Source organism: Anarhichas minor, unplaced genomic scaffold (assembly GCF_050575085.1).
Source record: "Anarhichas minor isolate MPS153535 unplaced genomic scaffold, ASM5057508v1 ptg000058l, whole genome shotgun sequence".
NCBI lineage: Eukaryota > Metazoa > Chordata > Actinopteri > Perciformes > Anarhichadidae > Anarhichas > Anarhichas minor.
Genome location: NW_027466504.1, coordinates 13,261,628 through 13,285,000, shown reverse-complemented (window position 1 = coordinate 13,285,000; position 23,373 = coordinate 13,261,628). Strand labels below are relative to the sequence as shown.

Genomic DNA, 23,373 nt, shown 5'->3' with positions numbered 1-23,373 from the left:
ACCTCTGGCATGGTTTCGTGGTCCAGGAGGTTGGGCAGCCTCATCTTATTGTAGCCCACATTGTGGCACAGGCGCAGGTCAGCTGGTATGTCCACACACTGGGGCTGCTTGGTGTAGAAGCGGCCATTGTGGAAGTTGTCCGACTGCCAGCTGTAGTAGTCGTACTCATCTGCGGCTGAGGCGGTGAGGAAGAGGAGGAGGAGGGAGAAGAGCGACAAGCCCAGTGCCAAGCTGAAGGAGCCCTGGGTTAATGCCCACCTGGGGCTCTTTTGTCCGTGTGCCATGCCTTTCTGAGCCCGAACCAACAATTCAAGAAGGTTGTATCCAAAGTCTCCAAAGTGACTCAGTGAAGACAAAACGCAGAGTGAAGAGAGGAACAAGTGGGGCAGGCGTACAAGCTGTAATCCCTTTTTTTTTGTCCTGAGTATGGACGCTGTGGATTGAAAACAAAGTGTTTAATTCCCTTCTTCCCTGCAGAGTCAGCCCTCTAAGCCTCCCTGAAACACCTCCCTGTGTGTGTATGTGTGTCTCAGGTAGTGGAGTAGGGAGGCAGCAGTCAAGGAAAGGTGAGCACAGGACTGCTTATTTTCTAACTTTCCCTGTTCACAATTTCTCACTCTCCTTCCCTCTCCCTCTCTTAGACCTGTCTCCGGCCCTCCCCTGCTCGCTCTCTATCAGTCTGTAGCTGTAATGAGGAGTACCTTAGGTTTTAAGAGGCATTGGTAGCTGCTCTCAGCGGCTGCCTGCCCCCTAGCAAGCACCCCAGACCACTCACCTCTCTAGTGGCCTCCCCTGCACTCGCTCACAACAGCCTCAGCCAATCACAACCCTGGGGGAGGCTCCCAGTGGCCTTCAGTAAACTCCTCCTACCCCTTGTCCATGACAAAACCCCTCCTCTACAACAAGTTAACATGAGAGAGAAAGAGAGAGAGAAACTATGGCAAGCTTTTTTAAATATAAATCTCTCTAATATGCACAAGATTCTTTGGTCAGAAACACACCCACAAACACTCACAGCAGACATTGTCACCCTCTTAGTCATGTTGTTTTTCCTCATACATTTAGAAACTTTCTACCCCTCTTTTACTCATGAGAGGCTCAACAGCCCTGAACATTTCTCCTCACATAAAAAATAATGTGATGAAGCCTACTCACTTTATTAGCTCAAAACAGTCTGGTGTAACGGGCTTCTGCTGGCATCAACACTGAGAAAATGTACTCTCTCTCACACACACACACACATACACACACACACACTCACACACGCTCAAGCATAATTGCAAGTGTGAGAAATCCAAGAAAAGAAAGTGAATGAAGTGGGTGGGAAACAGCCGCACTAAGGCTACTGAGTGTGGGTTGCGCAGCTACAGGTGGCTAGGTGGTTTACCCGCGCTATGGGAGTTATGCTAATGTGTATGTTGGCTGTGAATAGAGGCACGCTGCCCCTCTGTCTCTTTCTATCAGTGCCACTGACACAGTGAGGGCCTTCGCCTTGGCAGCACATTCTCAAGAAGGGTCGCATTCAGATCCAAAGGGCTGTAGCTGTGTGAGCAGGATGTGGGTTCGCTGGCTCTCACATGGAGGGTGTCCTCGCATCTGGCATTTGATCTGCGTCACGCATTAATGCTGTTCCTCATGTGAATGGGCTGTGAAAGCAGGTTCATACAAATGATAGTGAAGAGTTTGTTTGCTGGTGCAAACTGATGTTTTATCGTGATATAGACGGATTGTCAGGACACAATCTGGATCATACTGCTGCTGGATACTGCTGACACTGAGACAAAGAAAGACATGGGATTTTGGAGTATTATTATTATCTGTATGTGGCAGTACAAACAAAGAGAATAAGAAAGTGTGTGTGTGAGTGTGTGAGTGTGTGTGTGTTGTGCAAACAGTCGGGGGTGCACTTGGATGAGAATCAGGGATACTATTGTTCTTCGCCTGTAGTGTAGAAGGGGAAATTCCAGAAACAGCAGTCAGTCCATAAAATCTAATTCAATAAGATGAAATCAAATAGATAAAAATGTGGATCAGTATCAGGCCACCAGGCACAGCAATAAAACCTTGCACATTGTCCAAGCACCCATACAGTTTTACAATGTCTTGACCATACTTATTTCACAAGCCAGGGGATTATGAATACAATTACTGCACTAATCTTTTTTTTTTTTTTTACTTGAGAATAGAGTTGAACATTTTTCAGCCTTATCTACAGTTAGAATCCCTGTTGACTTATTGGTGTGTTGCAGACACTGCAGAGTGATTTTTTTTTGGGGGGGAATTGAAAAGCTGCCAGCAGAACAAACAAGCTCAATCTTCTCCTGGAGCAGTTCTCATAACCTGCCATGTAAGATGAGATGGCGGTGAGCTGAAATCACCCCTAAAATGCCGTCATCATTACTAAAAGCATCATTGAGTGGATATAAAGAGCTGCTTTGGTTTGATAAGTTTATAGCCAAAGCTAATTGACTACATTTCCTCACCTCTTCTCTCCCATCACTCTGCTCCTGCTTTCATTGTGTTTTGTTATTCATGGAGAGAAACTACTCTGCTAACCTTTGCACCACAGCTAATCAATATTACTCACAGCTAATAATCTGTGGACCTTACTCTTTCATGAAGGGCTTGTGAGATTGTCTTGTGCACACCTCGCTATCTCTGTGACATATCGTGTATTCACGTTAGTTCAGTGTTGACCTATTTTAAGACCGCTAGCGTTTCCTCTTGATACAGGCACAGTGTACTGCCTTCAAGTCGGTGACAAAAGTGTCTTTCATGGTAATCAGTCAACAATGGTTGTCTCCTCTTGTTCTCCTTCCCCTAACTGGCCCCTGTGGCCAACGGCCAATCAATTCCACTCTTCAGTTTCCAGCCTTCTGATTGGACAAGGGCTATAAGATTAGGGCCAGCCTGTATTGTTGGGCCTAAAGGTTTAGCATGGTTTGAAAAGAGTGTCTCAGCAATTGTATGAGTTAGTGTGTGTGTGTGTGTGTGTGTTTGAAGATGGTGATGGTGGGTACTGGTAGTTGTGTGCGTGTGTGTGTGTGTGTGTGTGTGTGTGTGTGTGTGTGTGTGTCAGGGTGATTGAAAAGAGGAAAGGCTGGAGGGTGTGGGTGAGGTGACCAGACACCCAGATATGCCCACCAAGCAGAGTTTGAATTACAAACCACACAAGAAGATGGAGGCGATGGTGTGAACGACAACAGACACATCCACATGATGCATGTCTTTCTCCGGCTGGACAAACTGCAGCAAGTACAGAAAAAGGGTCTTTTCAGTACATTGTACTGGTATATGACCTATTGTGTATTCTCAGCAGACAAGTAATCTCATATTTTACTCAAATCAGAACGAATAAAATTCTACCGAAATGTTTATTAAATGCAGTATAGTACAGGTGCTTTTTAACGAAAATAATGTAGACAGATTTACAACTCACAGTAAACATATCTATGCAAAGTTATGTATCTACAGTGTGCAACAAAAACTGTTGTGGAAGAGGCTTTGTCCATGCAGTAACAGGTTTTCTCCAAGAGTAAACCCCCACCTCCTCACGACACACACCTCCCAGCCTCACAACGCAACAATAGGGATTAGCTTGCAGAACTGTCAAAACATGTGTGAAACACACAGACCAGTGTCTCGCACAAATACTTTTTATTTATTTTCCTTTATATCCGTCTCTCTCTCTCTCTCTCTCACACACACACACACACACACACACACACACACACACACTCACCCTGAGACTGTCACTGTAATCTGTGGTAGAGGCAGAACCGCTGAAGGAGACACTGCAGTCATGTGGACATTTAAATAATTGTTCACGATGCAAAAGTAAAGGTTCATAATCTGTAAAGTGCAGTTTTTTTTAAATCTGCCTTCTCAGTTCACCGGGAAGATTTCACTTGCCATGGTGCTCTATTAGAGATCAATAATTCAGCATTAATACAAGGTGAGAAACACCTAAAGTAGCTTCCACTGTTTGATTATTTTACTTTGAAGCTATAATCTTTTTATTAAAACTGGCTTAGACCCCTCAAACTGTGCATTGGAAAGAAACGGAAGCAAACGGTCGAAACAGTTTGATTTCATGAATAGCTCTAGTTTTCAAAATGAGCTGATCTGTGACCTGAAATTTTGTCTGCAATCCATGAGCAATTATTAGATATCCTGATATCCCCTTATCCTGCTTGTTTGCAAACAATGTAAGAGGGGTCAGTCAGTCCACAGACCCCACTGGATGAAATAAAACAAATCAGCAGAGAGCTTTAATTCTCCAAGAATGTCACAAAAACTGGCAGCTCGGGTACCACCAGGAAATATCAGGTTTATACAGTATGACTGATTTCTGCTTCAGCTCAGCTTGTCCACGAAGCCTTAGGCCAGGAACGACTTCGTCAGTTGGGATCATTGCACGTAGTTGCTGAAATGTGATGACATTATGTTGGAAGACTTTAGCGCCACACAGTCACATAGTCTTACACCCGTAGATGCGTGTCACAGCGGGCAGTGGTTAAGAGATATGCTGACAAGTGTTTTCTCACTCCTGTCTTTGACCTTCTTGTCTTCGCCATCACCTCAAGTATTTTTTTTGTTTGATACTTTGCTCCTTTTCTCTTTCTGTCAGAGTCCATCTTCACTCAACACTCCTGCTTCTGTTGTTCTCCTTCCAGCATTGGATGCTTCTCTTTTAGGCGTCGGGGCAAACACAAGGGGTCGGAAGGTACATTCAGTCACACAATCAGACAATGTGACAATTTCTCCTCCCTCTGCCCGCCCGCCACACACACACACACACACACACACACACACACACACACGCACACACACACACACACACACACACACACACACACTCACACACACACACACACACACACACACCTCCCTGCACTGTCAACTTAAACCCTTACCACTGGCTTTAGCTTCCCCCAATCGAAGTCTTTGTAAAGGCGCTTTGACCAGATCACCGTCATGGAGCCCAATGTAAAGCGACAGAGAGGAGAAAGGGATACCCAAACTGGGGTGGAGGGCTTTTTTTTTTTTTTGTGTGTATGTGTGTGTGGCCAAAATCTAGCCAGCTTCCAGGAAAAAACTTTGAGTGATGGGAAACCCACTCTGAATCTTGTGACACACATGGACTCATAAACATAAGAAGCAGCATATAGACTGTTATTGTAACGGGGCCAGAGATGATGGCTCTCGTCAGCATTTTGCCACCACGGTGCTAGAATTCACACAATTGGTACATGTGTGTAAGCGTGAGCACGCTTGCATATCCAGTTCAATATCTCTGCATGGAAAAAAAAATGTGTTTCCTCAAACTGGGGTATGTAAGTGTCAGCTTCAGTCTCGTCAGTCAGCTCATTTCAAGCACCATATGTTGAATGTTTGATCCTGGGATCTCGTTTTGGTCCATGTGTGCACGGATGCACGTACTTAAGTGCGTAGTCAGCTAGTATGACAGGAAATGAGATGGGAGAGGAGAGACGGTAAAGAAAGGTTAAAAGAACAATGGCGACTATACATCCCCTGGAGAAAATTATTTTTCACAGATCTCTTGACAACAAAGGACAGTCGTGGCACATTTAGTCCACTTAAAATGTCACCAACTTCATTACAAGCTGGACGAAGTTGATAGGAACCTTCCCCCGTGACGTTTTTACTCTTTGATCCTGTTTGATTTTTAAGAAAATGGGAAGGGATCAGTTTAACGTAGAGATTTGATTTAGTTTTGAAGATTCAACACAAGCTCAGCGAGTGCCAGCCAGTGAAACCTCGCTGTGCTGTAATAGGTTTTTCGGAGTTTACCTAAAGTTAATTGCTCAAAGCAACCACAGGTCAGGCTGAGCCCCAGCAATTCCAGCTACATTCACATAATGTAGAATAAATAAATGTGGGGCTTTTTGAAACGCTGATTTATTTAAATAAAGGATGTCGACTGTTTTGAAGCTCTCCAGGTTCCTCTTTGATCCGATCCATTTGACTCGCAACCTGTATGTGAGCTACTGTATAGTTGAGTAGTTTAGCTCAGCTCTTAGTCTCTGGTGTTGTTCCAAGTGTTGCTGTTCGTAATCTGAACCCAACTGTGAGTGAGTGGTGTGTTTAGGCCGTAACTGCAAGGTCTGCTGTAATTTATGAGCCGTGGACTTCATTGTAAAACACTTTCCTGTCACTTGATCTGTTTGCTGTTTGTGTGTGTGTGTGTGTGTGTGTGTTTATCGATCCATCTGCTTGTCTTTCAACATATAATCCCAAATATGTCAGCGAGGACAGTGAGAACCCATTTTTCCTCCTCACGCTATCTCTTCATCTTTTTGTGTGTGTGTGTGTGTCTGTGTGTGTGTCCACATGCCCGATCTGCTCGTCTCCGTAATAGCCGAGGTCATCAGTTAAGGATCAGACCTCACCTCTGTTGAGAAATAGAGAGATAGGAGTTTCAACAAAGAGGGAAGGATTTTCCCATATCTCAGTGAAAGATCGCATGATAACATTTTTGGCTGATGGGAGAAACGGTCTTCAAACTTTAGCATCACTTAACCAAGTATTTATTGTACTGGAGGCCTGTGACAACATCCTCTTGTCTGATACATCGTCGAGGTCAGTGACATTGTGAAACTGCATATTTCTACTTTCCTCCAGCCACGTTTTATGATACGTTTCTTATTTGAATTGTCATCTGCAGAGCAGCCCTCACAAGGTTATTTTCACAAACCGTTCACATTTTTCAATGTGAACATCTCTGACACAAAGTCAAAAACAAGAACGTAAGGGCTCTTTTCATGGTGCCATCACAATATACATTCTGTACATTCTCCATTGACACAGTGACGGCACTTAGGGCTATTCTACTTCAGGAGGACAATAAAATTAAGCTTCAATTAGATGGAAAATGTAAACTAAGTCAGTTTTACCTCAGGCAGACAAAACAGCAGCTTACGGTCGACTGAAACACCTTATTTTAACCCCCTCTTATTTAGCATTCATAAGCAGCAGATAACTATTGAACTACATTGCATTACATTCATTCGGTAGACGCTTGTACAAGGCAGCTTAAAATAATAAGTGTATTCAAACTCAAAAGGAGCAAGAGCTGGATGTCATCATAAACTGGAAATGCTTTGTTTATTGTCTTAACAACTATAACTCCACCTATGAAGCATGATTGAGTGGTGTGTAAACTGTTAAGGAAAGTTTCACAACACACACACACACACACACACACACACACACACACACTATGATATAGTTATATATATATATATATATAACTATACTGTATGTCTTCAGTATTTTTAAATAGATTAATACAAGTTTTGATTTAAGCTGTGAATGATTTGTACACGTTTATAAATGAATCAATTTGTTGATATTACAAGTATAAGCCTAATGTGTGAATATTAGAAATAACATGCGCATTCTTTAGACAGTGGGCGACCTAGACTGGGATTAATCCATTACTAACGTTCTTTTATAGCAACGACTGTATATTTTAGCGGTCCTTGAGCAAAGCACATAATTGGAGCTGTTAGAGGCCAGCAGCAGCAGACGACTGAGGCTCAAGTGAACTTGGCATGACTGAAAGAATGTGACATATTGCGTAAGACCATGTGCCCCGAAAATACTCTGCCCAGATAAATGAAGGTAAGAACAAGCTAGTTAATTGTTAAGCACAATGGTGCTTTTCAGTAATGCGGTGGGCAGACATGCTACTGTACTGTGTTAATGGAAGAACAGCAGTCTCACATTGGCAGCGAGGCCGCTGTTCCAAACCACTGCATCTGTCCACTTCCAGTGTGGTTACCATACACCTATGCTAGTTTTGGACAACACAAACTTTGGAATAGGAAAAGCATAATTCTCTCCACCCTCTGTCTCTCACTTACTCACTGTGTCTCTCTCTTTCTCATGCACATTTACCCCACACATACCAATTTGCCCAGATGAAAAATGTCAAGGGCGGACCACCTTGCTCTTCCATGCCTGGTCAGAGGAAAATCTTCCCGTCTTCATCAATGAGGCGCAGTGTGCAGCGTGCTCTGTCCCGCTTACATATCTCAGCCATTAGACAGGCATGTGTTGGGCCGGCTCCAGGGCAGTGCCTGCTGCTCCGCTCACTGAAGTCCCATTCAAGGTAATCCGCACCAACCCAACCAATTTCACAGGTGCAAAAAAGTGTAACAAGTAGAACTTGAAACATTATTGCGCCGTTCAGATGATCTTTGGGTGAATTGAGCAGCGCGGAAAGGTCTATTTTACAAGCCCAAAAGCTGTTGTGTCGAGTATAAAAACGCAATAAAGTACATCAGGGGTTCTTAAACTTTTCGACACCATGGCTCATTCAAATATACTTATACATCTGTCATATGTTTTTTAACAAAGAAGCCTAATAGAAACAGAAAAAACCCGGCATTTATTCAAAACATTTGTTATATTTCCATCCAAATAACATTTTGTTACATTAAGTTTTTTCTGTCATAGAATGTCATGAAATGTTTCACCACATAGAGAAGAGAAAGAAAAGAAAGCACTGTTGCAACAGTCATTACATTTTTTTAAAGTGATAACGGTGGGTGAGCAGAATAACAGATGTTATTTATAAGAAAATTTTAACTTTGAATAAAGTTTATTTTCCATAGTTTTGCTTATTTTAATGACCAAAAGGTTTCAATAGCCTTCACCAAATTATTATAAAAATAATAATTATTGCTAGTTTAAGTTAGCATTTCGGCGACAACAACAACGTCTGGAATGTCAGTGTGAAAATAATGTGAATGCTCATTGTGTTGAACCTATACAGTAAATGATCACCTCAATCTTCAGCTCCTCCGGGCTCATTGATTAACTGTCCAACCCATAACTTTACTGTTTTGGTTTACTCTAAAATAGGTTTTATTTCAGTACATTTTATGGCATCTTGATTTTTATGATGCCTTCCATGTGGTTTATTTGTTTAACAAAAAAAAAAACATTCTTGACATGTTTGCATTCAAACGTTTGTTTATTATATTTTTTGTGTATGTCGGTAGCAAGGATTTTATACCGTATTGTGACCTGTGACTCATACTGCCCTCTGTCAGGGTATGATTGCCTTTTTTCGTGGGCACACACATACTCATACAGACAGACACACTAACATGTTCCTTTCCTCTACTCATTTTGATCTACATCATAGGTGAACACAAAGAATAACCACCTAAAATGTAATGAAAACAAGAAAGTCTGTTTTTGCCTACATGAAAACATTCCTGTGTGCATGTACAGTATATGCACTGATTTAACATGACCCCCCCCCCCCCCCCCCCCCCCCCCCCTGTATGATGATCTGTCCCTTGCATACAGTCACGAAAGTCACCACAATGTGTCCATACAGAGTGTGTGGATGTAGAGAAAGAGCTGCCGGCTCTAATGCTTGTGAGACCAGAAGTTGTGGTTGTAAACAGACCTTTCTCAGCGAGGTGAGAAAACAACCTGAGCAGCTGTGGCTTTTCTACAGTAGAAACAGAGTCTCTTAAGCGCCAACGATCATACAAAATAAGCTGGTTTTGGATGGAATTACAATGTAGCTTTTATTGTGGCACTGTTGGCGTATCCCAGACAAATGTTTAAGAATCTCTCTCTCTCTCTCTCTATGCCGTGTCATTTTAGATTAGCAGGCTAAAGGCTCTGCTTACTGTAATTAATCTAAATCCATCCAGATGGGGAATGGTTTCAGTTTCATCCACTACAAGGAAGAGCTATTAGACGCTGGTTCCTTTGGGTCCTTTTTCCTCATTCTCTCTTTCTTTTTAGTGACAGCACAAGTGTTCTTCGCGTGACAGCAGATTTAAGGACTGGCTTTGAGTCACAAGACAGCTGCTCTCCTCCCTCCATTTATTCAGGTCCAGTCCGGGTGCTGACAGATACTCTCTCTGTCCTTTTCTTTCTGAAGCGCTCTCTCCATCTCGTTCTTCACCTTCATCCCTAACCCCGTCCTTCTGTGATTGTCTCGGCGTTCGCTTCCTGGGTCACTGCTCTGATTATTGTTGCAGTCTGGTTACACTTTGTGCCATTTGACAGTTATAATTTCCAGAGCACAAACTCCTCCCTTCCTGTACCAGGCTGCTGTCATGCTGTATGTATGACTTTTTGTAGCACTAATTGTTTCCGTTGGATATGGTATATTATACATTAGCTATGGTACTGTGGAGCTATGAACATACAATAACCACTTTGTCCTTTCTTTCATATGTTCAGAACCAAATAAACCCATTAATAAATCAAGGCTAACATTTCTCTACCTAAAAATAAACCAGAAATACATTTTGTATATGGATCGAGTTCTTTTTCGTGCTTGTTTCACAGTCGCACAAACCCCAAAAGACAATTTGATTCTGACAACTGTCTGGAAAACATAATTGCTTCGATCAATCCTCTAAAACAACTCAAGTCTTTCACTTTAAAGTGGAGTCTTGGCAGCATGTGAACGCCTGCGCAGCTACAAAACCACACTCAATAACCTCTTTTCATATTCTGCAAGATCCCAGACAAATGTATTAAAGTCTCTGTATGTATCCATGTTTCCACATGAAGTGCTTGCAGTATTGTCTCCAACAGTCAAACCATCCCACAGTTTATATCCATAATCCTGCTCCTCTTGTCCATACAATGCAAACCATCTTTTCTGACATGTGGACCCTTGACGCTGTGCTGCCAAAACATTAGAACACAAATCTCTCTCCTCCTCACTGTAGTTCCCTTCCGTTTTACTCTCACCCTCTCACTCTCACTGTGGTCTCACCTCTCTCTCCCTGACTTTACTCCCCTGGAAATGTCAAAAAGATTTCTGTTGATGGCTGATGAGTGCCCTAGTTTCTCTATTTCACTGTTGAAGGTGATGGGTCAGTTCATGTTCCTTTGAGTCAGAGAACAGGAGACGGTGTAATTTCCTGAGTCTAAGGTGGTCTCTAAAAATATTCTCAGATTTCTCTTACAGTTCGGAAAATGGTTGATTATTAAAGGTACCCGAGCAAAGAAACTCTGTGATCTGGTCTGGGGCCACTCTGTGTAGCTCGACAAGAAGATAAAATACACTTCCAGGAATCACAAGGACTATGGAATGACAGAAGAAGACATGACATGGTATAATGTAGAAAGGCTGTTGGATTGATGATCATACACATGTGCAGCTATATACACACACTGCTGTAATTAACAACATTTCTGGGTTTTGTCCCTTCCCTGTCTGACCCGGGGCAGAGCTCAGCACAGGGCAGGAAGGCTGTCTGAGTGTTGGGAACACAAAGCACTTCAAAGCAACAGAAGACTGGCAAAGACAGCAAGATGACTGGGGAGATAGAGAGAGAGAGAGAGAGAGAGAGGAATATCTCTCTAAATGCACTCCAGAGAAAGAAAGGAGACACAGGCAGAAACTGAATGCACTTCACGCTGAAGCTCTTATCGGGTTTCTTCTGAGAATTGGTATTCATATGATATGGGGAGGCCTTCTGGTAAATTATTCTTGCACGTATAGATGTTTTTTTATGATAAGTAATCCCTGAAATTACCGTAAGTGTAAACGCATGCCTGTCCTTCTGTCTGCCTCTGTCTCTCTCGCTTCAGCTCCTCTGATTAAGCTCAAATAAAGCAGCCAGCAGTTCTGGGAAGCAGTGGGCAGTGCTCTGCTCTGTGTGGCTGCAGCCAAGTGTCTGCGATAAAACAAACCCGGTTAATGCGAGTCATGTGTGCATTATTGTGCGTCTGTACAGGCTTATTCATTCATTTCTTTGTGCTCACGAGTTTGTGTGTGTGTGTGTGTAACGAGGCCTCACGTTCACTAGTGCACTCATTCTTTCATTTTTAACGCCGCCGGAAGCTGCTGTTATTTTGCTGGTCATCTGTGGTTCATCGTTTTTGTTTTGTTTTCCTGTTATCTTAGATGAGAGGGGGATGAGTTATTGGAGGCATTCCAAGTCTCTTATTTGAAAAGTTGTTCTGGTCCACCATCTTGAAGGCCCTCTTGAAGATCTTAGGATACACAGACATCTTTTACCGGCCGACACGCCCCCCCTTATGGCATATCAGTTATTGATTGGCACTGCAGCTGATCGGACTGATTCATGGAGTGAAGACAGATAACAGATTAAAATCAAGTTTTATATATTACTTATCTCTATAAACTACTTAAATATATATACATGTAATTCAGCCGATTGACAGCTGTGATCTCCTGCCGCCGTCATCAGAAACAGATGTCGCTTCATTTGATGCTTCAGAGGAAAGGACTCATTTCTCTACAAACATATTTCCTGGTTTCTTCTCTGCTCGAATGGTTTCCTTGCGTCTTTGTATCTTCAGTAGGAGAAACTTAGATGCAAGGAAAGGATGCAAGTGAGGGAAACAGGGATGCAATTTAGGAGACTTGGACATGCACCCTTGAGCTGTTGTGTTATCCATTACCTCAGGGCGGAGTAGTGTCTCTATGCTTGTGTTCAACAGAACAAAGGTGAAACTCTACCATCCCAGGTTTAACAACATAAATGCGCTGCCTTGTCAAACAAAGTGTTCAGTATCCTTGCCTAACATGCTCTGCTGTTTCCCCTCAGAGCTGAAGCGCTGTTTCCCTCTAATTTTGTATGTTTTGATTTATCATTAAAACATTAATTGTAGCACTGGAACAGAAGATGATGTTTTATTAAAAACAGACGAAAAGAAATCCATCTGGATATATTCAGTTACTTCTGCATTTTTGCCCAGATTATAGAATGATATGAGCCCTTTTGTTCTTTCCGTTATTAGTCTCAAGTTCTGCTCTTTTTTTGGGGGTTGCTCATTTACCAAACGCTGATGCATGGAAAAATAATTACAGATATTGTGTATCAGACAATCAATCAGTGATTGAGTTTCTCTTTGTCTGAAGATTTTGTTTAACAAACACTAAAACCACGACTCTAAATATTATTGTTGCTCAAAGGAAATGGGATAAACTTGCATTTACTGTTTCTTCTTGTCCTCCTTTTCCAACGCTTGTCATTTTTAATTACATTGAACTGTGGGCCCACTAGAGGGGGCAGTGGACACAGTTGATCTTTGGCCTCTGGCTGACCTGTCCTTCTTGGAGGACCGTGGATCTAAAGTGCGACTCTTTCGTACAATGAAAGATTACCTAGATACCTTCTAAATAGTGGAAGGGACTTACTTACACCTGCCAGAATTGTATTCTTTATCATGCCTGGTGCTTTATATTTACTAAATTACGAGGAAGTGCCGATGTACTGTACAGTTGGATGACAGGCTTTTTTATCGGCCGTCGGGACTCTTGCCATCTGCTCTGCCATCTGAAGGCAGGAAACTGGCTGGCTTCATCTTACCTTCTACTATAGACTCCACCAGCCTGTTCTGTACTTCAGCCACAGCAAGAAATAAGCTTCCCAGCAGCCTGAAATTCTGCTCTCACTGTAGGCTACAACAAGGCACACTTGGCTTACAGCCCGGACCCTCATGTTCATTTATGATTACAGTCATTTTCATATGGTCAGAGTGAGAGCTGTGTTACTGTCTGATTTAATGTAGAAGACGTGCATTAGTCCTTTTCTCTGGAACCTGATTACCTGCAATTATGAGGCTCATTTAGTGAAAGGAACATTACCATGACAGTAATAGAAAACGTCTTCTGATCTAGCTGTACACCTGGTGTTCCTTGTTGTATGCGCTCAGTCCTCATTTGGAAAGAGCTGGATCCTTTCACGCTGTAAACAAACAGCAGCCACACAACTGGCAGGCTGCTTCGCTGGATGTTTGATGGAATAAGTGCATTTTAATCTGTGCGGAGACTTGGCTGTGAAAAGCAGATCTACAGCCAAACAGCATATCAAAAGTTCAAGGGGGGATTTTTTTGTTTCTTCTGTCTTTTTCTTCTCTTTCCCCTGACGGGCTCATTTTTCTTCTCTCAGTAGGACGACTGCTGGTGGTGGTATCATTACACTCCACTACATTACAGAGCACTCTATCATGAGGCTCAATCCAACAGCTTTCACACTCATTGCTGCAGTATCACTGACGGGGCTTCACTGTGCAAAGTCCTGAAAGCTCATGAATTCTGTTTAACAAGTCAACCTTTTGTGTCTGGTGTCTCGCTGTGTGTGCTGCCAATATTTTCAGAGCACCAAACCAGGACAGAAGCTATATGCACACAAAATGCTTTCAAGCCACGACTATCATCAGCCCAGTGAGAACTCGTTTATTTCAGTTTCTGTGTCCTCTGCTCACCCCAGCATCCATTCGAGGTAAACTGGATTTGGGACTCTCCAAGCTTGTAAAACCACCTATTATGTAAGAAGAACAGAGTCTTCTCTTTTCATCCCCCTCTCTCTGTCCCATCTCTTCTTCCTGGCAGTGAAGACTAATGCAGCGTCATCTGCCTGCTGGCAGGACGACCCTCTATCTTCATTATTGCAGTAAGGCCCTTTTTCCTGTCATGTTCTCACTTGTGTGTGTGTGTGTGTGTGTGTGTGTGTGTGTGTGTCTGCATAATTGACTCACTTCTTCTCATCATAATCAATTCTGAGCATAATCGCTCAGCTCTATTAAAATGATTCATATGTGTAAAAAAGAAGGCAAACAGTTTATATTGATACAGTACCGAGCTGTTGTTGGTTTTCACAAATCTTTCTGCGCATCATTTTAATTATTTTTTTTAATCTATTTATAATCTCGCGGCACAGAAATTCAAAACGATTCAACCGGACTCATTTCAATAATACAGCTTCTTCAGATCTCACAGTTTTGAAAATAAAAAGCAGATTTGGCCGACATCATGCGTAAAAGAAAAATTATGATTTTGTTTTTGCTGAATCCTCGATTAGCATTTACAAGCTTAAGAGACCCCCGACCAAAGCATGAAATCACATCATTGCATGATAGCCATTAATATGGCTCTCTGTGAGCCCATGGCTGCTGTTTGATCACGGTAACTTTGATGCTTGGCTCTGTATGATCAAACAGCACCACACCAGCAAAGACAGCGCAGACACAAAGCATGTATGGTATTTGGCTCAAATCAAACGGTGCTGAAAATATTGTAACACAATATACAACAAGACAAAAACACTGTGAAATCGCAGAGCAACAGGGAAAGTTCTTCTAACAAAGTTAATTTTTGATTATTCCCAAATATATTTCCACTGCAGGAAAAAATCCCCTCATGCCTCAGCAATAACTTTTATTTTTAGGACCTTTCTTGTTTTAAAAGACACAGTAGCAGGCTTTAAGGTGAGTGAAACCATAGCAACAAACCGGACAAACGTATGTAAGCGGGCTGTGAGTTCCACTAGCTCAGGGGGGAAGCTATGTGAGCAGACTGGGATGTTTTCTCTGCTATAAAAGCCCTTCCATATGTCTCCATCTCAAACCTGCAGGAGCTGATGGACCTCATTTTAAAGAGCTGTTTTCTTAACACAGTCGCAATAGAAAATTGAAGTCTTATCATCTCTGCAGCTGCAGCGAGGTCATCATTTAATTGGTACCTATAGTGAGAGAGCAAGCCCCTGGATTTGGGGTTTCACTCTACTGTGCGCATGTTTACAGATCTAGCTTCATGGTTTTTTACAGAGCTCCAGATTAATGCCGGATAAACGTAGGCACTGAATAATGATGAGCCAAGACTCCCATGTTAACATTGGTGACTCTGTGTTTCAGTAGGGAGGGGCAGCTAGTCTCTGTGTGTGTGTCTCTTTAAACAAAACAGAATGTGTCTTTATATGGCAGTGCAGCCGTGTGCATATGAACCATCTCGGCGGGAATGTGTTGGCTCATCTCGTTTCTCTCATCCCTTTCCTTCTGGCAGTGGGTAAACTGAAGGACCACACTTGTCACCACAGCATACAGTGAGAAACTGACTATTCAGTAAGACAGTGAAAAGCCTGTGAACCATCACTTTAATGTGATTGCAACAATACAATGGGTGGCATTTTCTCAGTCTATATACGTATATATATAGTCATAACCCTTGCCTGTTATTGGACAATGCCAAGCTTATAAATCATACCTTCATGGTGCAATGTGCAACACATGCTACAGTATTATTTTTTTTTTATGCTTATAATTGAGGTCAGTTCATGATAAAAGCATTTAGGTCATTTTCATTCCTAATTTACTTTGTGTATTCTGACAAAATGTGCATAATGTCTGTTCCTTTTGGAGTCACAAACCACCTCAAGCAGACGAGGGAATTTCATTTGTTTTACGCTATTATTTTGCTCACCGCTAAATGAACAATATTGTTGCTCAGAAGGGATTACGTGCTCACGAATCACATCCTCTCTGTCTTTCCATATTTCTGTTTTTATCTCTCTTCCCCCCCTCCCTTTTCAATCCTTTGCAACCAATGTCTGTGATAGCCCAGAGGAACTAAACCCAGCTGATGTCTCTCCCTTGATCTAATATGTATTAGAGGAAGATCTCTTTTGCCTCTGGGGTGTAACTCTGTCATTCCAGCTGTCCTATTCAATAGCATTGTAGTACTTTTTAGTCTGCTTGGAATTAATACACATTTCTATACTGCTGGATTAGTGCAGTTCAGTTCAGGATTGTCCCTTTCTTTCAGGTGAGTGCCTGATTTTTCTTCTTTTTTTTCATTTGCTTCACTTTTATGTACAGTCCACAAACAGACCCAAAATAATCCAGCCTATATTCATGAAAGATGCAGGATGTGTGGCAGACAGATCCAAAATACAGACCCACTGATGACTCGTGGTGTTCTATTTAGTTCGACTTTGGTATCCAAAGTGTTGGAAGACATTTGAGGAGATGTTTATTTGCTTTTAAAGATTTCTAGTTCATATATTTTTTTGGGTTGGAGAGTTCTCATTTCCTGTCATGTTGGAAGAGAACAAGATCTCTTTCAATGTGCTCCTCTGACAGTATCTGTGTATTTGTATGTGAGAGAGATTCTCAACTTGTGGTTAAGTCAATAGGAGAAGGGTGTTTGCTGTGGCACACTGCCCAGACAACTTGGAGATAGAAAACACGGTACGCATGAACACAAATCTCATGCATCACTCCCTCATACAGGTAGCATGTACATGCAAAAGAAGAAGCCGATGACACTGTAAGACACATACCAGCTGCACTACATAAACAAAACTGTTCCAGTGCTTAACTCTTGCCAGCAGAGGAGCATTAGGACAGTCTGCAAACCTCCCAGGAAATACAAGCTGCTCCAAACTTTTTCAGTTCGGATTCGATTGTCAAGAAGAGGGACAGGTCAGCATTCCAGCACGGCACAGTCACACACGAAGACGAGAATGTTCATGACGACAACCAAACACACAAACAAACACATTGGTGTTATTGTGGGGAATGTCAAGGATCCCATTTATTTCTGAACATCTAATGCACACATGTGAACAAACACACACAAACAGATACATTATGAGACGCGCAGACACATTCACACTTGCATAACGTAGAAGCAGGGCCATTCAAACTGTGGTTGACCACCAGAAGTCCAAACGACTCCAAGTTAAATGTTTTATGAAATATACGGTCATGGCACAGGAGATGATTTGATTAACCTGACAAGTCAAAACCCCATTAACCCAGAAACTCTGACTTAATTCTACCTAAAACACTAAAAGTTGAAGGACATGAGAGAAGAGAAACCGCAGTTACAGTTAATGTTTTTTTTTAGTTCTTTTTTTCTTTTCATTGTACGGTCTGTATCACCGTCTTCAACATTTCACAGCACAAGCTTGAAATACAAACTGGCAGTTTTTGGAGTGAAGTGGAAACCAAGAATGTGTTGCTGAAATAAATATTTCATGAAGTATGAAATGCGAAAAAGGCAATATTTGTGTGCCGAGTATGTGCGCGTGAGAGTGTACAATGCTATGGGTCATTATGATAATTTCAGGCTGCGGCAAAGTTATTATTTTCTGCTGAAGTGCAGATTCAGACACACACTGGAAGACCAGCATGAGATGTAATATGAAGGCATCTTCTTTCATTACATTCTCAATATGAATAGGAATGCACATGTTCAGCCATGAAGGAAGTTTGAGTGTAAAAACCCAGTAATTTTCTTCAGCCTGTCTGCATCCACAGGAAACCCCAAACGCAATCAACCCAAAACTAAGATCCGATGGCTTTTCTATTTCTGTCAACACGTTTAAGCAAATATTCATTTCTGTGTCAATCTTGTGACCAAATATAGATATATCTGACAACTGTGAACACACACACACACACACACACACACACACACACACACACACACAGACTGACTGACTAGCAGAAGCTACAGCTTTACCTCAGACTCCAGCTGCTTCTTCTACAATATACTTCCTTCTTAGCCACGCTAGCAGCGTGGCGATGTTCTGTTGGTTCAATGCTTTGTTTCACAATGAAATATCTGGATGGAACCTTTGGATTGATTGTATGAATATGTGGTTCAGACATTCATGGTCCCCAGTGGTAACATCCTAATGTCTTTGGGGACTTCAGTTGATGACAGGATACCAATTAAACTGAGAATTATTGTCGATTGATTTGTTGATTCAGCTGCTTTGAGATTACCACTAAAATAGCACACAGTCTTCCTGTAAATATGATCACATGCTCACCCAAAAAAAATCATCAGAATCAGTGTTCAAATGCACAACATTACCTTCTGCACATTTAGATTTACCTGACAAGGACCTCTCGTGGCCATGTGAAATATTAGTTTGTCTGATGTGAGCAACAGCAGATGTAGCATGACATCACACTGCTGTAAAACTTTGGAAGGAGGCGGCCGGGGATGGATGGGTCAGAAAAGTGTGTGGCTTTGGCATGTGACTCCACACATTCGGTTTCCTACCAACAGACAACAAGAGTTTCCAGCACGAACTCATTCCCAGGGCGTCAAATATCAACGGCCTCCTCTGATACAGAGATATGAGACGCACCAGGCTTTCAAGTAACTCCAATGTAAAACTCACCTGCGGCAATATTAGACGCTCAGAGCAACTGCATCCAGAAGTCAGGTGTAGTGTAAAGAGCGATAAAGTCTGCATGCGGAGGATGTCGGGGTGGATGGGTGGTTCAAACAAACACGGGACTTTCACCCAGTAAACCACTGTTTGTGTATCGTGTCAAACCAAACGTATACTTTAACTTGTTTATATTATGTAAGTACATTATGTAAAGTACTTAATTTACAGCATATAACTGAAGTTACATTACAAAAGTATCTCACCCTAACCACGATCTTTTAGCTTTAGCAAGTCGATTTGTTGTCTAAACCTATAAGTGACGCCAAGGGGCACCCAGTGTGTTGAGAAGTGTGGGAAAAGGTCCCGATAGCATCTGTGTATGACGAGTTGGTGGTTTCTTTTTTACAAAACCAACTCAAGTCGATCATCTTTGACAACCATGGAGACGAGGTGGCGATAGATCAGTAAATGCTCATATTAAACATTTTCATGACAGTCATTTGATTCATTTGTCTAAGTTACTGGAGACAGATGTCGTTGATATGAGCATCAGATCAGAAATCATTCATATTGGTCTTTTTGGAAGGAAATGACAAACATATTTTGTTATTTTGTTCTTAAGACTTGTAGCCCCACTAGTGGTACGAATCTATGGTTACTGTTTAATATTAGTTTTCTTCTATTGAATGAGCATTACACCCTCATATGCTAGATATTTTTAGTTCCTCTTCCTACACATTATGCACATATAATGAACACTGATAATGAGCTCTATCTGCTGAATCTGTTCCTTCAGCTTAGGTTTATGTGAAGTAGTGAGTGTGTGCTCTATATATGTGTGTATGACTGAAAGCCTTGAGGAGAAAATTCACAGGAGAATGCAGAATGGGGAATACATGCATGCACACATGGATACAAAAACACGTAAATGTGAGAATAAATACACACACACCCAAAGGAATCTCTGCCAACGTGTGATTAGATACGCATCTTTTCATGCAATCTGGAGTGAGCAGCAGGATCCTGGCAAGTAATATTAGTTCTGCATAATTCTCATTTTGTTCAAGCTCTTCCATCTTATTTTGGATTCTATTTCCATTCATAAGAGTTGGATGCTTCTGTGTCGCTGTGGATATATTTGTGTGCATTTGAGCGTCCCTGCCAGAAATGTGATCTACGCATACCTCGGGGAATGTGTATTGCGGTGACAGAGAAAGTGGCTAATTTGAGCACATGTTATGACTCATGATGTCAAACAAGTAAAAGAAAATAACAGTTTTACCCCAAAAATAGCCTCATCAAAGTGATTTCACTCGCCGTCTGTTCTCCCAAGTCCTTTTTATCTAATCAAAAACATTTTCCCGTTCTTGGGAGCATCAAGAGCACAAAAACGTGAGCTTTTATCTTGGCTGCCACATTCTTTTTAGTCATATTTGTGAATTTTAAGTCAACCCCGTAAAACATTCAAACCAAGTAAGACCTTGAACTGCTCGTGAACTGGAAGAATTTGCTATTCTTCAAAGGGAAAAAGTGGCAATATAGAACACCCGAGTGGCCTCTGATGAATGTTTAATATGAGCACTTTCTAATGGTGCATTAAACATATGGGCTACAGTATGAGTCACCGCAGCATGACCACTTTGCACCAAAGGGCGTTTGCTGCAGTGAACTAATGGATGGCTGCACAGCATTGATCAAATGCAAATTGATCATTTTGAAATAAATGTAATCTTCCCTGCATGCTGGCAGTAACAAGTGATTAATGCTTAAAAGTAAATTCACTGCAATATTTCCTTGGGATTCACATTGTCACTTTATCTCATGGAAATTAGTATAGCACTTCTGTATTATTCTTATAGAGCTGTAATAGCAACATAGAGCTTTTGATTCTACTCTAACAAAGGATAGTACTATAATAAAGCTCCACATTAATGGACGTTACATTCAGCTCTTGCCTTTGAGTGATTAAACGTGAGTTCTTTTTGTCCTTGTACTGGTTGCAAATAGAAATGGAAACCAAGGCACTTTATCTGCATTATTGATAGTCAATGAAAGTATTGATAGCCCACAGAAAGAAACACTAGCCTAAATAACACTTTGGAAAATCACTCATTTGCGTTCTGAAAGCCTGACCCCAGAGGACTGAATTTCGGAGCAAATTATTTTCGGTTTGTGCATTAATAAAAAAGCTTATGTAATTAGCATACCCCCCCCTTCTCCATCCCGCGATAACACTCGCGGGCTGCGCGCCCAGTCACGCACACATACGCGCGCTCGTGCCTCCACTCTTCCTGCCAAAGCCCGTAGTCGCGTTGTCCCACACAGCACGAGCAAACGGTTGTCGTTTTCAGCACGGGACTGATCCTGCACCCTCTTTACTGCAATATGGCGACAGAGGTATGAAAACAAGCTCTTCCGCTGCCTTTCTCTTTTAGGAATGTATAAACAAAGCCGAAAGATTATTCTGTACCTCCGTTTGTTCTTTTTCTTTTTTCTAAATGCAGGTTGAGAAACGCAGTCTTGTAAACTGAATGTCTTGCTTGTTGTGCCTCTAATTTATGTGTTTTATTGTGAAGAATGTTGAATCTTAATTCAATCAAATCGGCCGACTGGACCTGGCTTATTGCGAATGCAGAGAGTGATCACGTTATCTTCACGTGTGGAAATATTTTTCATCCAGGAGCTTCAATTTCACTTACTTTCATCTGACTTTATGAGCTCTGTAACTACAAGCAGATATCCTCAGAGTTTATTTTTCTTTTGTACCATACAAAGTGCTTCTTTTAAATGCATTTTCTAGTAAGAAACAAAATCGATGTCATTAATGTGGAGAATATCCAGTACAGGCTCAAAGCCTTGAAGCCTGACGAGAGTGATGATGATGGTGATGATGGAGCAGTCAGCACCATGGACAGGGGAAGTCTCTCCCTCTGTCGTTCCCTCTGTCATACTTTTAAATTAGCTTGACAAGGCTTTGTCCTTGTGTTTTAAATGAGCCCCATGAATCAGCACTCAATACTCGGCTCTCTTCATGCCTGTATTAAATGCAATCAACATGATTGGCAACTTACAGCATAAGCAGAAGATGCACCAGAAGAGAAGGTCTTGTTTAGGCAGTGTCACATAGTCAAACTAGTTACTCCAAACAGCACCAAGAGTGTTTGCTGGTGTATTTTTAGCCTCAGTAATGCCTGGTAGCTCTCAGGCCGGCACTTTTCCTCCCCCTCTTTGTGTCCTTGGTGATGTCACCATAATGCTGGAGACATAGCTGCCTTAGTTATCATAATTTTAATCTCACTAGAGGAGACAGCCATTACTTTGCAAGTTGGAGCCACCTTACACTCGTGCAAGCAATATGTGCAGGCATGAGTGTAAGTTTGTGTGTTCATATGTATTTGGATACATCTGAAAGCATCCAATTTATAGGAGGGGGTGAATTTGAAGTTCAAGATGAATGCTGCTGCAGGTAAAGGTGCAGAGGACGGTAAACTGGGCATGATTTATGATTGTGTTTTTTTTTTGTGTTTTTTTCTGAGCCTGCAAGACATCGACAGAGTGACCCTGATCTCCTTTGGTGGTGTGCCAGCATCCCTGTCCAAGCTCCATCAATTACACACATACACGTGCACAAAAATGCATGTGCGTGCAGCCAGGGCAGGTTTTATGTCCATGGTCCATCAATTATCTATGGCATATTAACTGTAAAGAGGCTGCTGCAGCACAGTTTACTTCCTCTCCTTGATTTATCCACCTCCACCGCCTCTCTCTCTCTTTCTCTGTCTCATATCATATTAGAACTATGACATTTATTGTATTCCAAGTCAGAAAATGAATACGCTAAGCGACTGAGTAACACTCAGCTCATACTGCAGACCAGACTGTTTGTGCTGCATGGACGATCTCTGGATCCATTAAGTCCACTACTGCCAGATCCTCCTCTCAGTCTGTATGCTAGCCCTGGCTCCAGTGTTGCACTGTTGACGAATAATGTGTCGAAGCACAGCAATCATCTCAGGGGCTGGAGCAGGCTCAGCTCTCCACTGGAACAATGCTCCACCTTTATCCAAAAGAGATATACTCTTCCAGCTTTGGCCTCACAGACACTGATCCTCCACGTAGATGTCATGGAAATTTGACTGTTTTGTCAACACTGTCGAAACTTCAATGATTTATAGACCTCTGGCTAGCCCAGCTTGGCAGCGACCATGAAAAATGTTACTCCCAATGGCAGAAAACTAGTTATGAAGAGATGAAAAGCGAAGACTGAAAGTAAGAAAAATGCTGAAAGGGCTGTGAAGCTCTGAGTGTATTTACTGCGCATGCTGTAATTGTGTGTGTGCCCGTTGCATCGTCTGCCCACTGGCAGCACTCACCCGTGCTGGGTGTGTTCCTTGAGTCGGAGTGACTACTCAAGAAACAT

General features: G+C 42.0%; 2 protein-coding genes across 2 annotated transcripts in view; one reads left to right on the top strand and one right to left on the bottom strand.

Annotated features, from left to right (window-relative positions):
• The window catches only part of sfrp5 (secreted frizzled-related protein 5), an 11,255-nt gene extending 10,971 nt beyond the window's left edge, over positions 1–284 (bottom strand). Inside the window, exon 1 of the mRNA XM_076077166.1 lies at positions 1–284. This exon is cut by the window's left edge and continues 275 nt beyond it. Within this exon, the coding sequence (XP_075933281.1) occupies positions 1–284 (284 nt within the window).
• Positions 285–3,136: 2,852 nt separating this feature from the next.
• Positions 3,137–23,373, top strand: part of golga7bb (golgin A7 family, member Bb) — a 29,498-nt gene continuing 9,261 nt past the window's right edge. The window contains 4 exon segments of the mRNA XM_076077333.1: positions 3,137–3,190; positions 21,208–21,284; positions 21,286–21,322; positions 21,324–21,350. Coding sequence (XP_075933448.1) covers positions 3,137–3,190; positions 21,208–21,284; positions 21,286–21,322; positions 21,324–21,350 — 195 coding nt within the window.